This window comes from Colias philodice, chromosome 21 (assembly GCF_061535455.1).
Source record: "Colias philodice isolate Cphi_HAF_F1 chromosome 21, ilColPhil1 Martin Lab GWU primary, whole genome shotgun sequence".
NCBI lineage: Eukaryota > Metazoa > Arthropoda > Insecta > Lepidoptera > Pieridae > Colias > Colias philodice.
In genome coordinates, this window is record NC_143106.1 from 5,806,994 (window position 1) to 5,824,075 (window position 17,082).

The window sequence follows — 17,082 nt, forward strand, 5'->3', positions numbered from 1 at the left end:
ACATACATACATGACCTGTAAACAACCATAACCCTCCTTTTGCTTTGCCGTAGTTGGGTAAGAATATGTTAATGCCGTACTCTATCAAATGGCCATAAAGCACCCTTAAAATTGTAGCTTTCGTCGCTTTCAGCCTAAAAGATGTGGTCTGCACAAAAATGTACGGCATCGTTTTTTCCTAATTTATCTATGTTAATACTATTTAAAACAACGGATAAAGTGTAGAAAACTATTATATTTCATTAATCTACGATGTTTAAACTTTAACAAAATTTCTGGTTTTGCATTTCTCTATAACTTTTTTTAGAACGGTTTCTTTTGAACGGCAATACTATACAACAATTGAATTTTACAATATCATGTTAAAAAAAAGTTCCCGTACAGGGTCAAATGACCTTACAGCTCTTTATATCAAGAATTCGATGAAATTAAGATGATTATTGGTATACATTTAAAAGAACAATTATTTTTTGACGGCATTGCTTTTAATAGTACTTTTGAGTGCTAGATAATGTTTTGGAACCGAAGCCGTACTTAGTCAAATGACCCCCTGGAGTGGGGAAAGAGAGGGGATTGCAACTCTCGATTTTTTCCCCTTGTCCCCATGATTTTTGTACGGCGTTGCGGAATAATGGATTAAGAGCAGTATAGCAATAGTATGACACAGATGCCGTACATGGTCAAATGACCAAATTTACCCCCGGTAACTCTCGGAAATTAAATAAAAATTCCGACTTGGTGGACCACCATTTTTGTACGGCACTGAGCGGTTTCTTATTATTTTTAATGGATCTATCGATGGTTAAGAATGCCGTACAAAAATATATGACCAAAATTTACCGAGTCTACCTGTACTTTTCAATTCTCATCTGCACTCAGTTGGACAGCTTACAAGTGACGGCATAGTGATGAATCTTATTATTTTTTGCTCTGCTATCGTTCTAGATATGTCCCATGGTGGTTCATTTGACCCATATTTTTGTCCTATGCGGGCTTGTAGTCTAATACATATTTCAAAATGTTATGTTATTTCGATTCATTTTTTAATAAATGAGCTATAAAATCAATAGTCTCTAGAGAAGGTTACAATTTATCTATTTTATTAGTCTGTCCCATAAAAGGCGTTTAACTATTAGCTAGATTGTGCACCGAAAAAATTTGTTTTGATAAAATATGATCTATTGCTATATAATTAAGGTTGCTTTTTCCATATAAGTGGAAGCTAACCAAAAACGTTCCGAGCGAGAGGTCTCCCCATAGAGGAATAATGTATAGCTGGTCTCCCAAAAGGAAATGGTCCTTGTTTATGAGTTGTTTATTGTTTTGAAAACTCTTCTCTCTTTCAATTATGGCAATTCCCAATCCCAGTGAGGGTGGACTCTTAAAAAAAAAACTTTTGATTGCATGATCAATCATTATAGAAATGGTAGCTAGGGAGACCAAGAATTTTGTTTTACTTTGCACCATCTCACGAATTATGCTTCCGTTATAGAAATATTTAAATTTAAAACTTAAAAGCGAAACCATCAATCACGTAAGAGATAAGGCTACATTACGATAAAAACTAATATTCAGCTACCTATATAATTATGTATGAAAATTATAACTTAAACACCGTGTTTACACTTTTACGGTCATGGACGGTCATATATACGTGTACACTATATTTTAGTTTATTTTTGAATACATTAAATGAGGTATTGTATCATCAAGGACATTAACACGCTCGCTTTTCAAGCAATTTGTCCCTTATTTTGTTTGGCCATGGTCATTTAGTTAGAAAGAGACAAGTTGGGGACTAGATCGCTCTCACTCAGACCGGTTTTTTGCGCCAGTTTGAACTGTTTGAAGGTGGTTTGAAGGTTTGAAATCTTATCTTCTAATATATACAGGGTGTCCCAAAAAGTAGTGATATACTGAAGCTGGGAGGTAGAGGACTTAGAGGGCTATCCGAATCACCCCCATGTATGTTATGCGATTTTTCGTATTTTCGGAGTTATGACGTTTTTTTTTCAATTTTTCATCTATCGCCGAGTACGATGAGATTTTTATTTATGGTGACGTGAATTATTGCGCTAGATGCTTGATTTTTTTTTGTGTGCAAAGCTGAAAGATAGGCCAATTCAGTACGGTAACATTTACCTACGTTAGATCTTCGAATGGAATAAAAAAAAGAATTAAATGCCAAGAAAGATAAAATTACCCAGTATGTTCATAACTTCAAGGGCCCATAAAAAAATAAAATCACATAAAAAAGGTTTTCCATTTGGCTTTTAAAAACTTGCTCTATCGATCAGGTAGCTACCCTAAAAATTTCATTTTATTATTCAGAAGGCTTCAATCGAAAAATTGAAATCTAAATGTGGTAAGTGCAAAATTTTTATTAACATGATGTTCATTAAAACCAATAAATAGGTGTTTAATTACCAGAATTTTTTTAAAATAGCCCCGCTGTTGCTCAATGCAAGTGCGACATCACCGTAAAAAGTTGTCTTTTAAATGTCTGAATGCTCTTTTATCATTTTTTATGGTTTCTTCTGCTACTATGAATTTCCGGGTTATTTCGTCCAAATTGTGGCATTCTCTCAAGTAGCCGAGGTCTTTTTAGTATCCCCATTGAAACAAATCAATGGGGTATAGGTCGAGGGACCGTGGAGGCCAGGCTTTAAAGCAGGCGTCACCGGCGCATGCGCAGGCTGCAACGACCAATCCATCTTTCAGGGTATTTTTGCCCTTTAGCCTGGCGTTGAGGCCAGGCTAATTTCCGGACATAAACCCTATTGATTTTTTTCCGTGGGGATACTACAAAGAAGAGAGACTGCCACAATTTGGACGAAATAACCCGGAAATTCATAGTAGCAGAAGAAACCATTAAAAATGATAAAAGAGCATTCAGACATTTAAAAGACAACTTTTTACGGTGATATCGCACTTACATTGAGCAACAGCGGGGCTATTTAAAAAAAATTCTGGTAATTAAACACCTATTTATTGGTTTTAATGATCATCATGTTAATAAAAATTTTGCACTTACCACATTTAGATTTCAATTTTTCGATTGAAGCCTTCTGAATAATAAAATGAAATTTTTAGGGTAGCTACCTGATCGATAGAGCAAGTTTTCAAAAGAAAAACGGAAAACCTTTTTTATGTGATTTTATTTTTTATGGGCCCTTGAAGTTATGAACATACTGGGTAATTTTATCTTTCTTGGCATTTAATTCTTTTTTTTATTCCATTCGAAGATCTAACGATAGTAAATGTTACCATACTGAATTGGCCTATCTTTCAGCTTAGCACACAAAAAAAAAATCAAGCATCTAGCGCAATAATTCACGTCACCATAAATAAAAATCTCATCGTACTCGGTGATAGATGAAAAATTGAAAAAAACGTCATAACTCCGAAAATACGAAATTTCGCATAACACACATGGGGGTGATTCGGATAGCCCTTTTGGACCTCTACCTCCCAGCTTCCGTTCATCACTACTTTTTGGGACACCCTGTATAAATCTCGTGTCACAATGTTTGTCCTCAATGGACTCCTAAACCACTTAACCGATTATAATAAAATTCACACACCATGTGAAGTTCGATCCAACTTGAGAGTTAAGATAGTTTAAACATGTACAACCACGGGCAAAGCCGGAGCGGACCGCTAGATATAAATCTGTGTTCTGTGGTTTCATAGTTTATGACTTTATGGTTATGACATAAACAATTAAATTATAATGTCAATTGTCAAAAAACTAATTTCTATGTTTTGTATTTTGTAGGGTTTGAACTTTGATTTGAGATAAATATCTCTAGTTGGTTTGAAATTATAATACTTTTTGTATAATTAATAGATTTAAACTAATATGTCCATTCTTTCCTAATAAAAAACATTACTTGTAAACTCTCAAATACCCAAAGGTTAAGTTCCTCACATTTGTTAGTATTCGAAATAGCCCCAAACATCTAAGATGGATGAACATAGAAGTGTGGAGGATACCCCGGCGTCTCAAAGGCTTACCAATGAAGACTTTAGGAAGCTGCTTATGACGCCGAGGTCGACACCATCTGGGGCTCACCCAGCTGGTTCGATACGAGAAGCAATGGCAAATGCTGGGTAAGAATGTATTTATTTTACTATATCTATGTGTGATAGTACTGTACTTCATTATATGTAATATTAGTCTCCACAGTTGAATGAGTGCAGGATCATGCAAAATATTATGACCAAATACAAGCTCATCCGAATTGGTTATAGCGTGAAAGGATTTTTACACTTTCATTATAAAATAATGTCAGCTTATAAACAATATTCAAATTACTCTAATATCTAGTTTATCTAGTCTATAATATTTAGTTTTATTTAAACACACTAGCAGCTAAAAATGTTGATTGATAAATATTTCAAAAGAAATGATTTTATATTGAACAAAAGTGCAATTTTACTATGTACTGTTAAATAATTTAGTATTTTTGTTGAACAGATCAATGCCACCCCCAGCTGAGAATAAAAGTGAGTTGCGGAGAAAGAAAAAATCTTATTATGCAGCATTAAAGAAGCAAGAGGATACTAAATTAGCAGAATTGGCAGAAAAGTACAGAGACAGGGCTAGGGAGCGGAGGGATGGCTTGCAGGATGTTAATCCCTTGGACCCTACAAGTAACACCAGTAGTGCTTACAGGTGAATAAATAATAATCTATACTAATATTATAAAGCTGAAGAGTTTGTTTGTTTGAACGTGCTAATCTCAGGAACTATGGGTCGAATTGAAAAATTCTTACGGTGTTAGATAGTCCATTCATTGAGGAAGACTATAGGCTATATATCATCACGCTGAGACCAACAAAAGCGAAGCCACACGGGTGAAACCACGGGGCGCAGCTAGTATTAATTAAATCTAAATATACAGTGGTGGACGTTTAATTAGAAACACGTAACACGATGAAGTAGTCTACAAATTTTTTACATTTGTGTATTAACGTATTAGAGATTAAGCATTATTTCATATGTAATAGAACACCCGTTTATCTAGTTTTATGAGAAATTGCTTCATTTTAATCAAACGTTAGCTTAAATTAATAAAATTAAAAAACTTTAAGTGAAGTCTGATTTTCGAGTATTTTCAGTCTGGACAACAAATTAGAAACGGCATGGTTCGAGTGTTCCAAAGTCAAAACCTATTGAAATGCCGCCAATATTTTTTTCTTCTACAAATATTTGCACCATTTTTTAAACATTCCATCTAAAAGTTTCTGAAAATTAATTTGCTTTGCAGTATAAATGGGTAAAAGTAAGATTTGTTACCCATCAACAAGAAAAATAATTTTAAGTTTACATTTTGACAAAAACTGGAGTTACATGAAAATTGCAAATCATTTAGTGTTCGATAAAAATATATTCAATGCTATAGTTTATTTAAAAGAGCATGGTACTTCCGATCAAGTGCCTAGAAAAGCTCGACCATGAAAAACCACTGCTCGCGAGGATAGGCAAATGATTCTTTTGGCAAAGATGGATCCATTTAAAAGTTCAAATTCTATAATATAAAATTAGTTTTTTCCGAAGATGAACCTCGCAATGAGTCGATGAAATTGGTTCGCAGGCGGTAAGTCGAGGCAAATTTTTTTGGGAGAGACGCCAGGAAAGTACAGCTTGTTACTAGGTAGTACAGCGACAACAACGATTTTCATTTACTAAGAAATATTGCTCGTGGACAGTCCGCCAGTGAAAAAGTTTTATTTTGGGACGAAACTAAAATTAATTTAATCAATTCTAATGGCAAAGGATACGCGCGTTGTTCATTTAACCAGGCCTTAGATAATAAATAAACAGTTCAGCATGGCGGAGGAAACATTATAGTATGGGCACGTATGGGGTTGTTTTTAGATTGTTATAATCTTTATAGACAACAACGGCTTTACAACGTCGTGGCTTAGATTGTATGAGATTTTAACATGTTTTCAAAATTTCCTAATAGAATTGGAACCTTTAAATGGATCCATCTTTGCGAAAAGAATTATTTGCCTATGCTCGCGAGCAGTGGTTTTTCCACGGTCGAGCTTTTTTAGGCACTTAATCAGAAGTACCATGCTCATTTAAATAAACTGTAGCATTGATTATCTTTTTATCGAACACTCTAAATGATTTGCAATTTTCCTGTAACTCCAGTTTTTGTCAAAATGTAAACTTAAAATTATTTTTCTTGTTGATGGGTAACAAATCTTACTTTTACCCATTTATACTGCAAAGCAAATTAATTTTCAGAAACTTTTAGATGGAATGTTTAAAAAATGGTGCAAATATTTGTAGAAGAAAAAAATATTGGCGGCATTTCAATAGGTTTTGACTTTGGAACACTCGAACCATGCCGTTTCTAATTTGTTGTCCAGACTGAAAATACTCGAAAATCAGACTTCACTTAAAGTTTTTTAATTTTATTAATTTAAGCTAACGTTTGATTAAAATTAAGCAATTTCTCATAAAACTAGATAAACGGGTGTTTTATTACATATGAAATAATACTTAATCTCTAATACGTTAATTCATAAATGTTAAATTAATTTGATGACTACTTCATCGAGTTACATGTTTCTAATTAAACGTCCACCACTGTATATGATTGCTTCTAATATTGGTTTGCTATACAGCAAGGCTAAGCTCTCAATAAATACCACTTTTGATGCGACATTTAGTTATTGTACTAAAAACACTACAATTAATTTTCCAGAGCTGTTGCACCAGATGCGAAATCTGGAATGGATGCAAAAGAAAGGAGAAGACAAATGATCCAGGTATAGTCATTATAAAAAGGGTACTATTCGATTTAGCCCATACTTATTTAATATGAATTTGGCACACAAAAGATGGATGATGAAGAACATCATATTCTAAATACCTGCAAATTGTATGCGTTTATTACAATTAATAAATAAATATTTTAAATAAATAGTTTATTACAATAAAAATAAAATATTGAAAATTACAAATTAAAAAGTATATACTTTAGGACACAGGCTATTCACGGAGGTTCTGTTATTTTTGTACATGATAGTGTAAAATGTAAAGAACGAACTGACATTGTTAGTCTTTCTGTAGAACGGACCATTGAACTGTCCTGTGTGGAGCTGGAGCGTTATATTATTGTTTGCGTTTATAGACCCCCTTCCAGTGACTATAATATGTTTGAGACAGTCATGGAAGAAATATTAAAGCGTCTAAGCAGGAGTAAAAAAAAAGTTATAGTATGTGGTGATTTTAATATTGATGTACTTTTACAAACACAAACGGCTACACGAATTGTTAATTTGTTTCAGTCATTTAATCTATATAAACTTTTTAACGAACCCACACGAATAACACCTACTTCTGCAACTTGTATTGATAATATATACTGTGACTGCATCTGTTTAGAGAAAAATATTCTCAATACATTGACTTCGGATCACTGTGGCCAGAAAGTAGTTTTTGAATGGGATTGCATACCTACATTTAAAAGGATTAATGTTAGGCCTATAACTAAAAAAGGCATTAATAAATTTAGGAATAATATTAATAAAAACCTGCCCGTACTAAATGATCAATCCTATCCTAATAGTCCTTGTGAAATGTTTAAAAATCTTTTTAATTTAGTACATAAAGAATTTGAAAAAATATTTAAAGTTAAATCTTTAAATATTACCAAGGATTTACCATTTAGTAAATGGGCGACAGCTAGTATACATAGGTGCAGGAACATTCTTTATGAATTATATGGTATGAAGCAATATAATAAAGACCCATCTTTTCTTAGTTATGTTAGAAATTACTCAAAAATTTTTAAAAAAGTTTGTTTCACTGCAAAGCGTTTGTATATCAAAGAAAAAATACGCGACTCTGATAATAAAGTTAAAACAGTTTGGTCAATTATTAATGGTGAAATGGGTAAAAGCAAATCAAGTAATACCATAAAACTTGTAAATAATGACAGGGTTATTGACAAAAGTGCTGATGTTGCGCTTGCTTTTGAAGAATTCTTCAGTAGTGTCCCTGCTACTATTACTAATAGTTTAAATTCGTCTTCAGCACTTGCAGAGACCTTTTTGAGGGACTATGTTGCGGAGTGCAGTACATTATTTGAATTACGACACGTAACTGCTAATGATATTGTTACTGCCTTTAAGACGCTTAATCTTAAAAATACTTGTGATCTTTGGGGAATGTCCGTAAATTTAGTTAATAATATAATAGAAAATATTGCGAAAAATTTAGCTTCCATATTTAATAAGTGTTGTGACTATGGTACATTTCCTAATTTACTAAAGCTTAGTAAAGTTATACCTTTATTTAAGAAGGGCGATCAAGAAGACTGTAACAATTATAGACCTATCTCTATTTTACCAACATTAAGTAAGGTATTCGAGAAGTTAATATTAAACCAATTGAGTAGTCATTTTGCAAATAATAATTTACTGCACACCAAACAGTTTGGTTTCACAAAGGGGCGCTCAACCACAGATGCTGGAGTTGCACTTCTAACACATATATATAAGGCATGGGAAAACTCAAAAAATGCTCTAGGGATATTTTGTGACCTCTCCAAGGCATTTGACTGCGTTGAACATTGTACTTTGTTACGTAAACTTAATCACTATGGAATTAAAGGAAAAGCCCAGAACCTCATAGCGTCATACCTGCATGATAGGATACAGACTGTAGTTGTTAATGGAGAACGTTCTAGCGGTGCGGCAATTAACATTGGTGTTCCACAGGGGTCAATTTTAGGTCCCTTCTTGTTCTTGGTATATATCAATGATCTTCCCTATTATTTGCAGGATAGGTGTGAAATAGTTCTGTTTGCAGATGATACCTCATTAATTTTTAATGTGGATAGGCATGACCCAAATGTTGACGAAGTGAACAGTGCTCTTTTACACATATCTGAATGGTTTACTGCCAATAATTTATTATTAAATGCCAAAAAAACCACTTGTGTTGAATTTTTACTTCCTAATGTAAAAAAGTTGAACAGAGATATTACCTTGAACGGGGAGGTATTGCATCCTACTGAGTCTACTGTATTTCTAGGGTTAACATTGGACGAGAAACTACAGTGGGGAGCCCATGTCAACACCGCTGCAGGTAAGCTCAGTTCTGCTGCATATGCAGTCCGAAAAATAAGGCATCTCACCGATGAAGATACGGCCAGATTGGTTTATTTCAGCTACTTTCATAGCATTATGTCCTATGGAATTCTACTGTGGGGCAGGGCTGCAGATATAGAAACTATATTTATCTTACAGAAAAGAGCCATTCGCTCTATATATAATTTACGTGCTCGGGACTCACTAAGAGATCATTTTAAGAATACTGGTATCCTTACTGTACCATCACAGTATATATTTAATAATATTTTGCATGTACACAAAAGCTCTGACTTACACACAAGAGTAGGAGATAGACACGATTATGGCACAAGGAACAAGAATAGAATTGAAATGCCATTTTTCCGATTAGCTAAAGTTAAAAATTCATTTATGGGTCAAGGTATACGCTTATACAATAGAATTCCTCATAATATTAAAGAGTTTAGTAGTACTAAATTTAAAACTTACATAAAAAATGTACTAGTTCAGAGAGCGTACTACAGTATTCAGGAATATATGGACGATAAAGACCCATGGAGGGTTGTCGCGTAAAAACCACAGGACAGTTCTTTGGCATATTATGTAGTTAGGTAGATATAAGTTACATATTATGTAAATTTATTGACATTATTTAAAAGAGCAACTATGGAGTTTCTTGCCGATTCTTCTCCATAGATACTGCTTTCCGAATCGGTGGTAAATGTTAAAATACTATGTAATGACGATTCGAAAGTGCTACTAAATAGTAGTCTAATTGAATAAATGAATGTTTGAGTTTGAGTTTGAGTTTGAATATTAATGTTTTAGAAAAAGATTTCGAACAAAAGTTGTACACCATGAAAAAATTTACACTTTTTCCTATATAGTTCTTGTACATTCCAACTTGGTAGAAAAAAACATTAGGAAATAGTAAATGCATAGAGTATGGTTAATGTTTACAATAAATATAATTTTATAAATTTGACTAGCAGAGCATAATAATTTTGAAAAACATGATAAACAAGCATACATATTTATAAACTTTCAGGAATCCAAATATCTTGGTGGTGACATGGAGCACACTCACTTGGTGAAAGGTCTCGATTATGCTCTGTTGCAAAAGGTAAGGTTCTTTATAATACCATTTATTTGACCTGTAAAAATTTACAAAGAATCTATACTTTGTATGGTTACCTCTTGATGGAACTTCAATATAACTAAACTAGTGATTAATTGTCTATTTCTTTAAAAATCTGAACTATTACACAAAATGAGTATCCATATCCATTAGTAGGATTTTGTTATTTTAAAAAGATACAGTTTTAAAAAAAATTTAGTCACATTTGCAGTATTTTGGCTATTTTGCAAGCGTTAAGTATTAAGAGTCCATTTTAAAGATAATTTCAATAATTCAAATCGCAAATGTTCTATTTTGATGTTTATTTTTACAACTTGTATTCTGTGTTTGATCTAACCAATTTTCAACAATATAATATAGTTCGGGCAGAAAATTTTGTTGTTGTTTTTTAAGTGTTTAAGTGACAAAAAATATATAACACTTCCTTTAATAGGTGCGTTCAGAAATTCAAACAAGAGAACAAGAACAGGAAGCGGAAATGGAGAGATTAGTCACCGCTCCTGTTGAAGAAGTCAAGGAGAAGAAGGAAGTTCCTGTTGTATGTATTTTTGTATACTGTTTTATGTGATTACACTAAGACTACAATCAATTAGTCTAATTTAAGAAATAATGCTCTTCATATTATTAGATCTAAGTGTCAGTTAATTTTGGCGCATGCAACCACACATTAATTTTTGATTGTATTATTATTTTTTAAGTTTACATCGTTCTGTTTTTTATAATTTTATTGTTGTGCTATCATTCTTAAAATAAAATAAACAGTTATTGAAATGCAAAAAGGAAAATTGAAATATATTTTTCACTAGACATTGGACAGTTAATCAAGGTCAAAGATATTATGTGTGTTTATACGAAAATATTTAGCGGAGGATAAAATATTTGAAATATTTTTTGGTTTCAGGAGGAAGAGATGCAATTTGAAACACCAATGGCTAAAAATATCTACAACATGATCTTGGAACAGAAGTAGGTATAGATTGTCTAATCTAAAAATGAACGCCCTTCCACTAAACTTAATTGTTTCAATGTGTGAGGACAAATAATTATTGAACCACTTTTATATGTGTGCGCGCGGCGATTCTACTGCAAACTTTGACTTTCGCGCACTGATTTGTCAACTAATCGGGCGATCAGTTCAGGTGCCTAGCATTGTATGGCGGGGAGAGTGCGCTATGTACGGAATGACACGTCCGTTCTGTCGTGCATCGCGTCATTTATGCACTAGTTGGCCAACTGGTCCTGTCGTTCGAGCATGGACAGGACTGGAGGACTGAACGACCAATGAGGCAGACCAATTTGTGTGTATTGCGTCTATACACGTACTTTGAATGTGAGCGTAAACACAGTGGAGGGGCGTTCATTTTTAGATTAGACAATCTCTAGCATGTTTTACAGAATACTATTTTATTCTACCACGATAATTGAATTGTAGTAACGCAAACTCTTTTCCTTGAAATAAGACTGCAAAGTTTTGTTCTTGGGTGTTAAGTAATCTCTAACTATAACATGAGCATTTATAACCTATACAATATTCCTTATAGTTTCCTCATCTAAGACCATATTGACCAGTGAAGTTGATGACTCATCTTCTATTTATTTTTCTCAGTACTTGTGTTTGTCGCTGACCTTCAAAATCACTGGAACGATTTATATACTCACATAGCAAATGTTAAAGCTTTGTCTCTGTACTATTTACGTACTCACGTGGTAAATGTTAAAGCTTTGTATCTGTACTATTTATGTACTCACGTGGTAAATGTTAAAGCTTTGTCTCTGTCCTATTTATGTACTCACGTAGTAAATGTTAAAGCTTTGTCTCTGTCCTATTTATGCACTCACGTGATAAGTGTTAAAGCTTTGTCTCTGTACTATTTATATACTCACGTGGTAAATGTAACAGCTTTATCTCTGTACTATTTACATACTCACGTGGTTAATATTACAGCTTTGTCTCTGTACTATTTACATACTCACGTGGTTAATATTACAGCTTTGTCTCTGTACTATTTACATACTCACGTGGTTAATGTTACAGCTTTGTCTCGATACTATTTATGCACTCACGTGTCTCTGTACTATTTAGATACTCACGTGGTAAATGTAACAGCTTTGTCTCTGTACTATTTACATACTCACGTGGTTAATATTACAGCTTTGTCTCTGTACTATTTACATACTCACGTGGTTAATGTTACAGCTTTGTCTCGATACTATTTATGCACTCACGTGTCTCTGTACTATTTATATACTCACGTGGTAAATGTAACAGCTTTGTCTCTGTACTATTTACATACTCACGTGGTAAATGTTACAGCTTTGTCTCTGTATATAAGAAACAAAGAAAATACATTTATTTTTATGTCTTGCGGCTTGCCACACAGGAAAAAAATATACAATCATGTGGTAATTTAAATGTAAATATGTAATAGGTCCAAAAAGGTGGCAAGGAACGAGCTGTTCGCGGCCGGTCGTATGGCGTACGTGGTCGAGTTGGACGAGGAGGGGGCTATAGATAGCGATATACCGACCACGCTCACGCGCAGCAAGGCTGACGTGCCAGAGATGGACGAGCGGAGCTCTGCTAGTGCAGCCAATGATGTGGTGGTCGATAAATTGGCGCAGATATTCTCGTACTTGAGACACGGAAGGCATAGGAAGCTTAAGAAGATGAAAGTGAGTATTTGCTATAGAATGACATAGACAAAAACATAGACAAAAACATAAACATAGACAGGCATAGACATTAAAACAATCATCATCAGTCGCTCTGTTGTTTTATAGTCGCTCGTTTTATTTTTCCACTTTTAAAAGTGTATTGGCGACAAGTTTTCTTATAGATTAGCACTAATATCTATAATAAAAAAAAGGAATCGCAAAATGTGTTGGTAGGCGCATAACTCGAGAACGGCTGAACCGATTTCGATAATTCTTTTTTTATTATATTCTTTGAAGTACGAGGATGGTATTCTTATGTAGAGAAAACGTAAATATGTACCACGGGCGAAGCCGGGGCGGACCGCTAGTACTGAATAAAAGAAACGATAAAGTTATTTTTTTTATCCAAAATAGGAAAAGGGCGGTGAAAAGGGTCGTAACGATGATTCAATATACGGTGACATCGGTGATTACGTGGCCGGAGATAGGAGAAATGACCGTCGCGAAGACAGACCGAGATCTAGCTATTTCGACAAACCCGTTGAGACTGAGAAGGAAGAAGGTAAGTTATAATGTATTTTTGACGTGACAACGTCTTATAATTCGATAGAACCGGCTGCACGCACGAAAAAACATGACTCATGCGGCGTTACCTCGCTCTGAGGCGTTCCGTGTAAGGCTTGAAGTGCAAGCGAGAGCGCGGAACGAGCGACAAAGAAGCACAATCGGACGTTGTCACGTTCAACTATCGTCAGTAAATCGACTTTACAGAAAAACAACTTTTTTAAATATATTTATTTCTCTTAAAAAGTTTGCAGTGAAAGCTGCTGTTCGAAACGGTGGTAAATTCATTCTGTATTTTGTAAATTCAAATAGTAGATAGGTCTAATCGTGAGTCCGTTAGTGTGCCGTTTTTGAAGATCGATTGTTGTTTTGGTTACCTATCTACAACTATTTATGTACCTACTTATAATAATACTAGCGGTCCGCCCCGGCTTCGCCCGTGGTACCTAGTACCTACATGTTTTAACTTTAAACTATCCTATCTCTCAAGTTGGATCGAACTGCACATGGTGTGCGAATTTTATTATAATCGGTTAAGTGGTTTAGGAGTCCATTGAGGACAAACATTGTGACACGAGATTTATATATATTAAGATTGGTTGTAACAATTATTTTCAATTCCTTTCAATTTAATAAGCCGTGTTCTTGCTTAGATAGCGTTTATTTCTTTTTCTAGGTTGTCTCCTTATTTTGTGTCACACTGTCTTGGCGAATAAATGTTAAAACAGTATGTAACAATACCAATATATATAAATACAAAGTAAAATGTAACAATACAAATGTAACATGTTGGTTCTTCAAAGCTTCTTAGCTTTTTTCTCTAGGTTGTCTATTTTTTTTTGTCACGCTGTCTCGTCAATGAAATGTGTAAATCTTTCTTCTATAACAATACAAATATAGGAGGGATAGGAGAGGATTTTCAAGAAAACCAATTTGTTTCTCTGTAAATTCAAAGTTTTTATTTTAAAAAGTTTTCACAATAGTTAACATACAAGTTTGTTACTACAACAACTTAAAATATGTAATCTCACCTGTAAATTCAAAGAAACAATATTTAAAGTCCACATTTAATAAATCCCCAATTATATCCCTTCTATCTTTAAGTTTTATTATAAAGTGCGTTGCACACCAGCACACAATACTTTAATCGTATCTCGCCATTTTTTCTTACCGCTACGTCAATCCGTGCCACAGATAACATGAACGCGCGAAGCGCGGCAAATTTGAATATTGATGAAATTTTATTTCATTACACAAATATAACTTGTTCCCAGGGCCAGGTCCGGTGGGGCGAAGGCCGGGTACAGTGGAGGAGCGCGACAAGCGGTCCGCGGCGCTGCTGTCGCGGCTCGCGGCGGAGCCCGAGGGCTACGCGGAGTGCTACCCGGGGCTCCGGGAGATGGACGACGCGATTGATGACTCGGATGATGAGGTCGATTACTCCAAGATGGACGCTGGGAATAAGAAGGGGCCTATTGGTGAGTACTGGTTGAAATGACTGAAACTTTTAAAGTGATTTTTTTTGGCATAGTTGATCTGAAAGTCGATGAAACGAAAAAGAGAAACACAAAAGCTATAGCTATAGCGTTTTAATGTTATATTTATGACTAACATTTATGAAAATGATATAGTTCTTACATGTAAATTTGTAACATATTAATGTTTTTGAATTTTATGTATGTTTTGAATTTGTCTTATGATTTATCTAAGGTCCGTAACATATTATTTTCGAGGCAGACAGAAATCGCTATTACAGCCACTAAATCATATTTTGTGTATGCTGTTTCTATTATAAAAATCTATATATCAAATTCTGTTAAGTATTCGGTTTCTTATCTGCAAATATTTATCAAAATAAATTTTTTAATCTATTTATTTTCCATTAATTAAATGTTATTCATTAATTCAAAGGTCGTTGGGATTTCGACACACAAGAGGAGTACTCGGCGTACATGAGCAGCAAGGAGGCTCTACCGAAAGCCGCTTTTCAATATGGAGTTAAAACTCAAGATGGTAGAAAAACTAGAAAAACTAAAGATAAGAGCGAAAAAGCAGAATTGGATAGGGAGTGGCAGCAAGTGAGTATAGTCTGTGTTAATCTGTTGTTTATGGATGTACAAGATTTTGCGCGCGCTTTGAAAGAAAGAAAAAACAAGAAGTGTGGTACTCGAGGACTGCCGCGGTAAAGCTATTGCATAGCGTGTCTTCAAGCCACACTTCCGTGCCCGCGGAGTGGGGAGCGTGAGGTTTTTTCGTTACGGAATTTCTGGATTCGGTCCCCGCGCTCAAGGCCCGTGATAGAAGCTATGCAATAGCTTAAAAAATGCCTGAAGTTAAAAAAAATGTTTTTTGTTCGATATCCACTATTATTTTATGATTGAATTCGTATTTTTTCTTTGGTATCTAAAATATATGTCTTTTTTACAGATTCAAAATATAATTCAAAAACGTAAGGCGCCAAAATACACATCAGAAGAACCTGGATTCAAAACCCCGAGATATTAAATAAGGTTTACAAAGAAGCTGTAATATTTTTAACATTTGTGTATTTGAAGTGTTTTGAGCATAATATTATATGCTTACATTTTACATCGAGTTGTAACAGACTTAAATAATTAATTTAAGATTTCTATTGTGTTTAACTGTGTAAATATAATAAGGATGAACTCATTATTATAACACAGAACGAAAAACTGTATTCTATAAATATAATATAAGGTGACAAATGTTGTTTTTCTTTTATTATGGTCAATAAGAAATTAATTGCAATGGAAACATTATGGCCACGATGCTAAATGTGGATACATTCAAGCGTCGTGGAGACAGTCAGAATTTTGTAGACACGATGATGAGAATTGAAGTTGTTTTTACTTCTAACAAATAATTTACACCAAAAAAAAATTGGTGTAAAAAAATGTTATAGCACATCACTACATAGGTAGTATTTAAAACAACGTCGCTTTCTCTGTCCGTCCCTTTGTATAACTACGAAACGGATTTTGATGCGGTTTTTTTAATAGATAGAGTGATGCAAGAGGAAGGTTTTAGTATATAATTAATATGTTTATTTAGTTTTTTTAGGCGGGTGGTCAGCTAGTTTGATAATAAACGTTAGACGTCACCAGTACTAGTGCCCTGCATAGGCTATCATATTATTAGCAAGCGGTAAATGAAATAAAAAACATGTAAAAGCTATCCATGGAACAAATCGCTTCAAAATAGGTTCAGCATTTTTGTGTGATTGAGTGCTTATCAAACATTTGAATATAAAACCGACATTTACAGTGGCTTATAATTACGTAAACATTCAATTTTTTTTCTGAATTTAATCCTTATTGCATTTAAAATTAAATGTATTCGAAACATATTCGAAAGAATAATTTTATTAGTAACTACTGTCAGGATTTAATAACGTGGGAATCTAATTGATAAAATAATAAGGAATAAGAAATCCTTTTTGTGCGTGAAATCTTTTTTTCGAAATTGATAAGTTCTCTTCACTCAAACTCAAACTTTTATTTATTCAATTAGACTTCCTCTGGAAGAATTTAAAATAAGTGGTCATAACATATTTTTAATATTTACCACCGATTCGGAAAGCAGTATCTATCATTCCTATAGTATTA

General features: G+C 33.9%; 1 protein-coding gene across 1 annotated transcript; it reads left to right on the forward strand.

The window, feature by feature from the left end:
• The first annotated feature begins 3,726 nt into the window (after positions 1-3,726).
• beag (IC cytokine homolog beag) lies at positions 3,727-16,401 on the forward strand. The gene is made up of 11 exons (XM_089708735.1): positions 3,727-4,113; positions 4,481-4,678; positions 6,726-6,789; positions 10,148-10,222; positions 10,671-10,775; positions 11,139-11,203; positions 12,667-12,910; positions 13,307-13,454; positions 14,731-14,934; positions 15,368-15,534; positions 15,884-16,401. The coding sequence occupies exons 1-11, from the start codon at positions 3,968-3,970 to the stop codon at positions 15,959-15,961; spliced, it is 1,494 nt and encodes a 497-aa protein (XP_089564861.1). The 5' UTR covers positions 3,727-3,967; the 3' UTR covers positions 15,962-16,401.
• Positions 16,402-17,082: the final 681 nt, after the last annotated feature.

Coding starts and splice junctions, on each gene's coding strand:
- beag (XM_089708735.1), top strand. CDS start 3,968: ATGGATGAACATAGAAGTGTGGAGGATACCCCGGCGTCTCAAAGGCTT. Junction 4,114..4,480: donor GAAGCAATGGCAAATGCTGG/GTAAGAATGTAT, acceptor TTTGTTGAACAG/ATCAATGCCACCCCCAGCTG. Junction 13,455..14,730: donor TGAGACTGAGAAGGAAGAAG/GTAAGTTATAAT, acceptor ACTTGTTCCCAG/GGCCAGGTCCGGTGGGGCGA.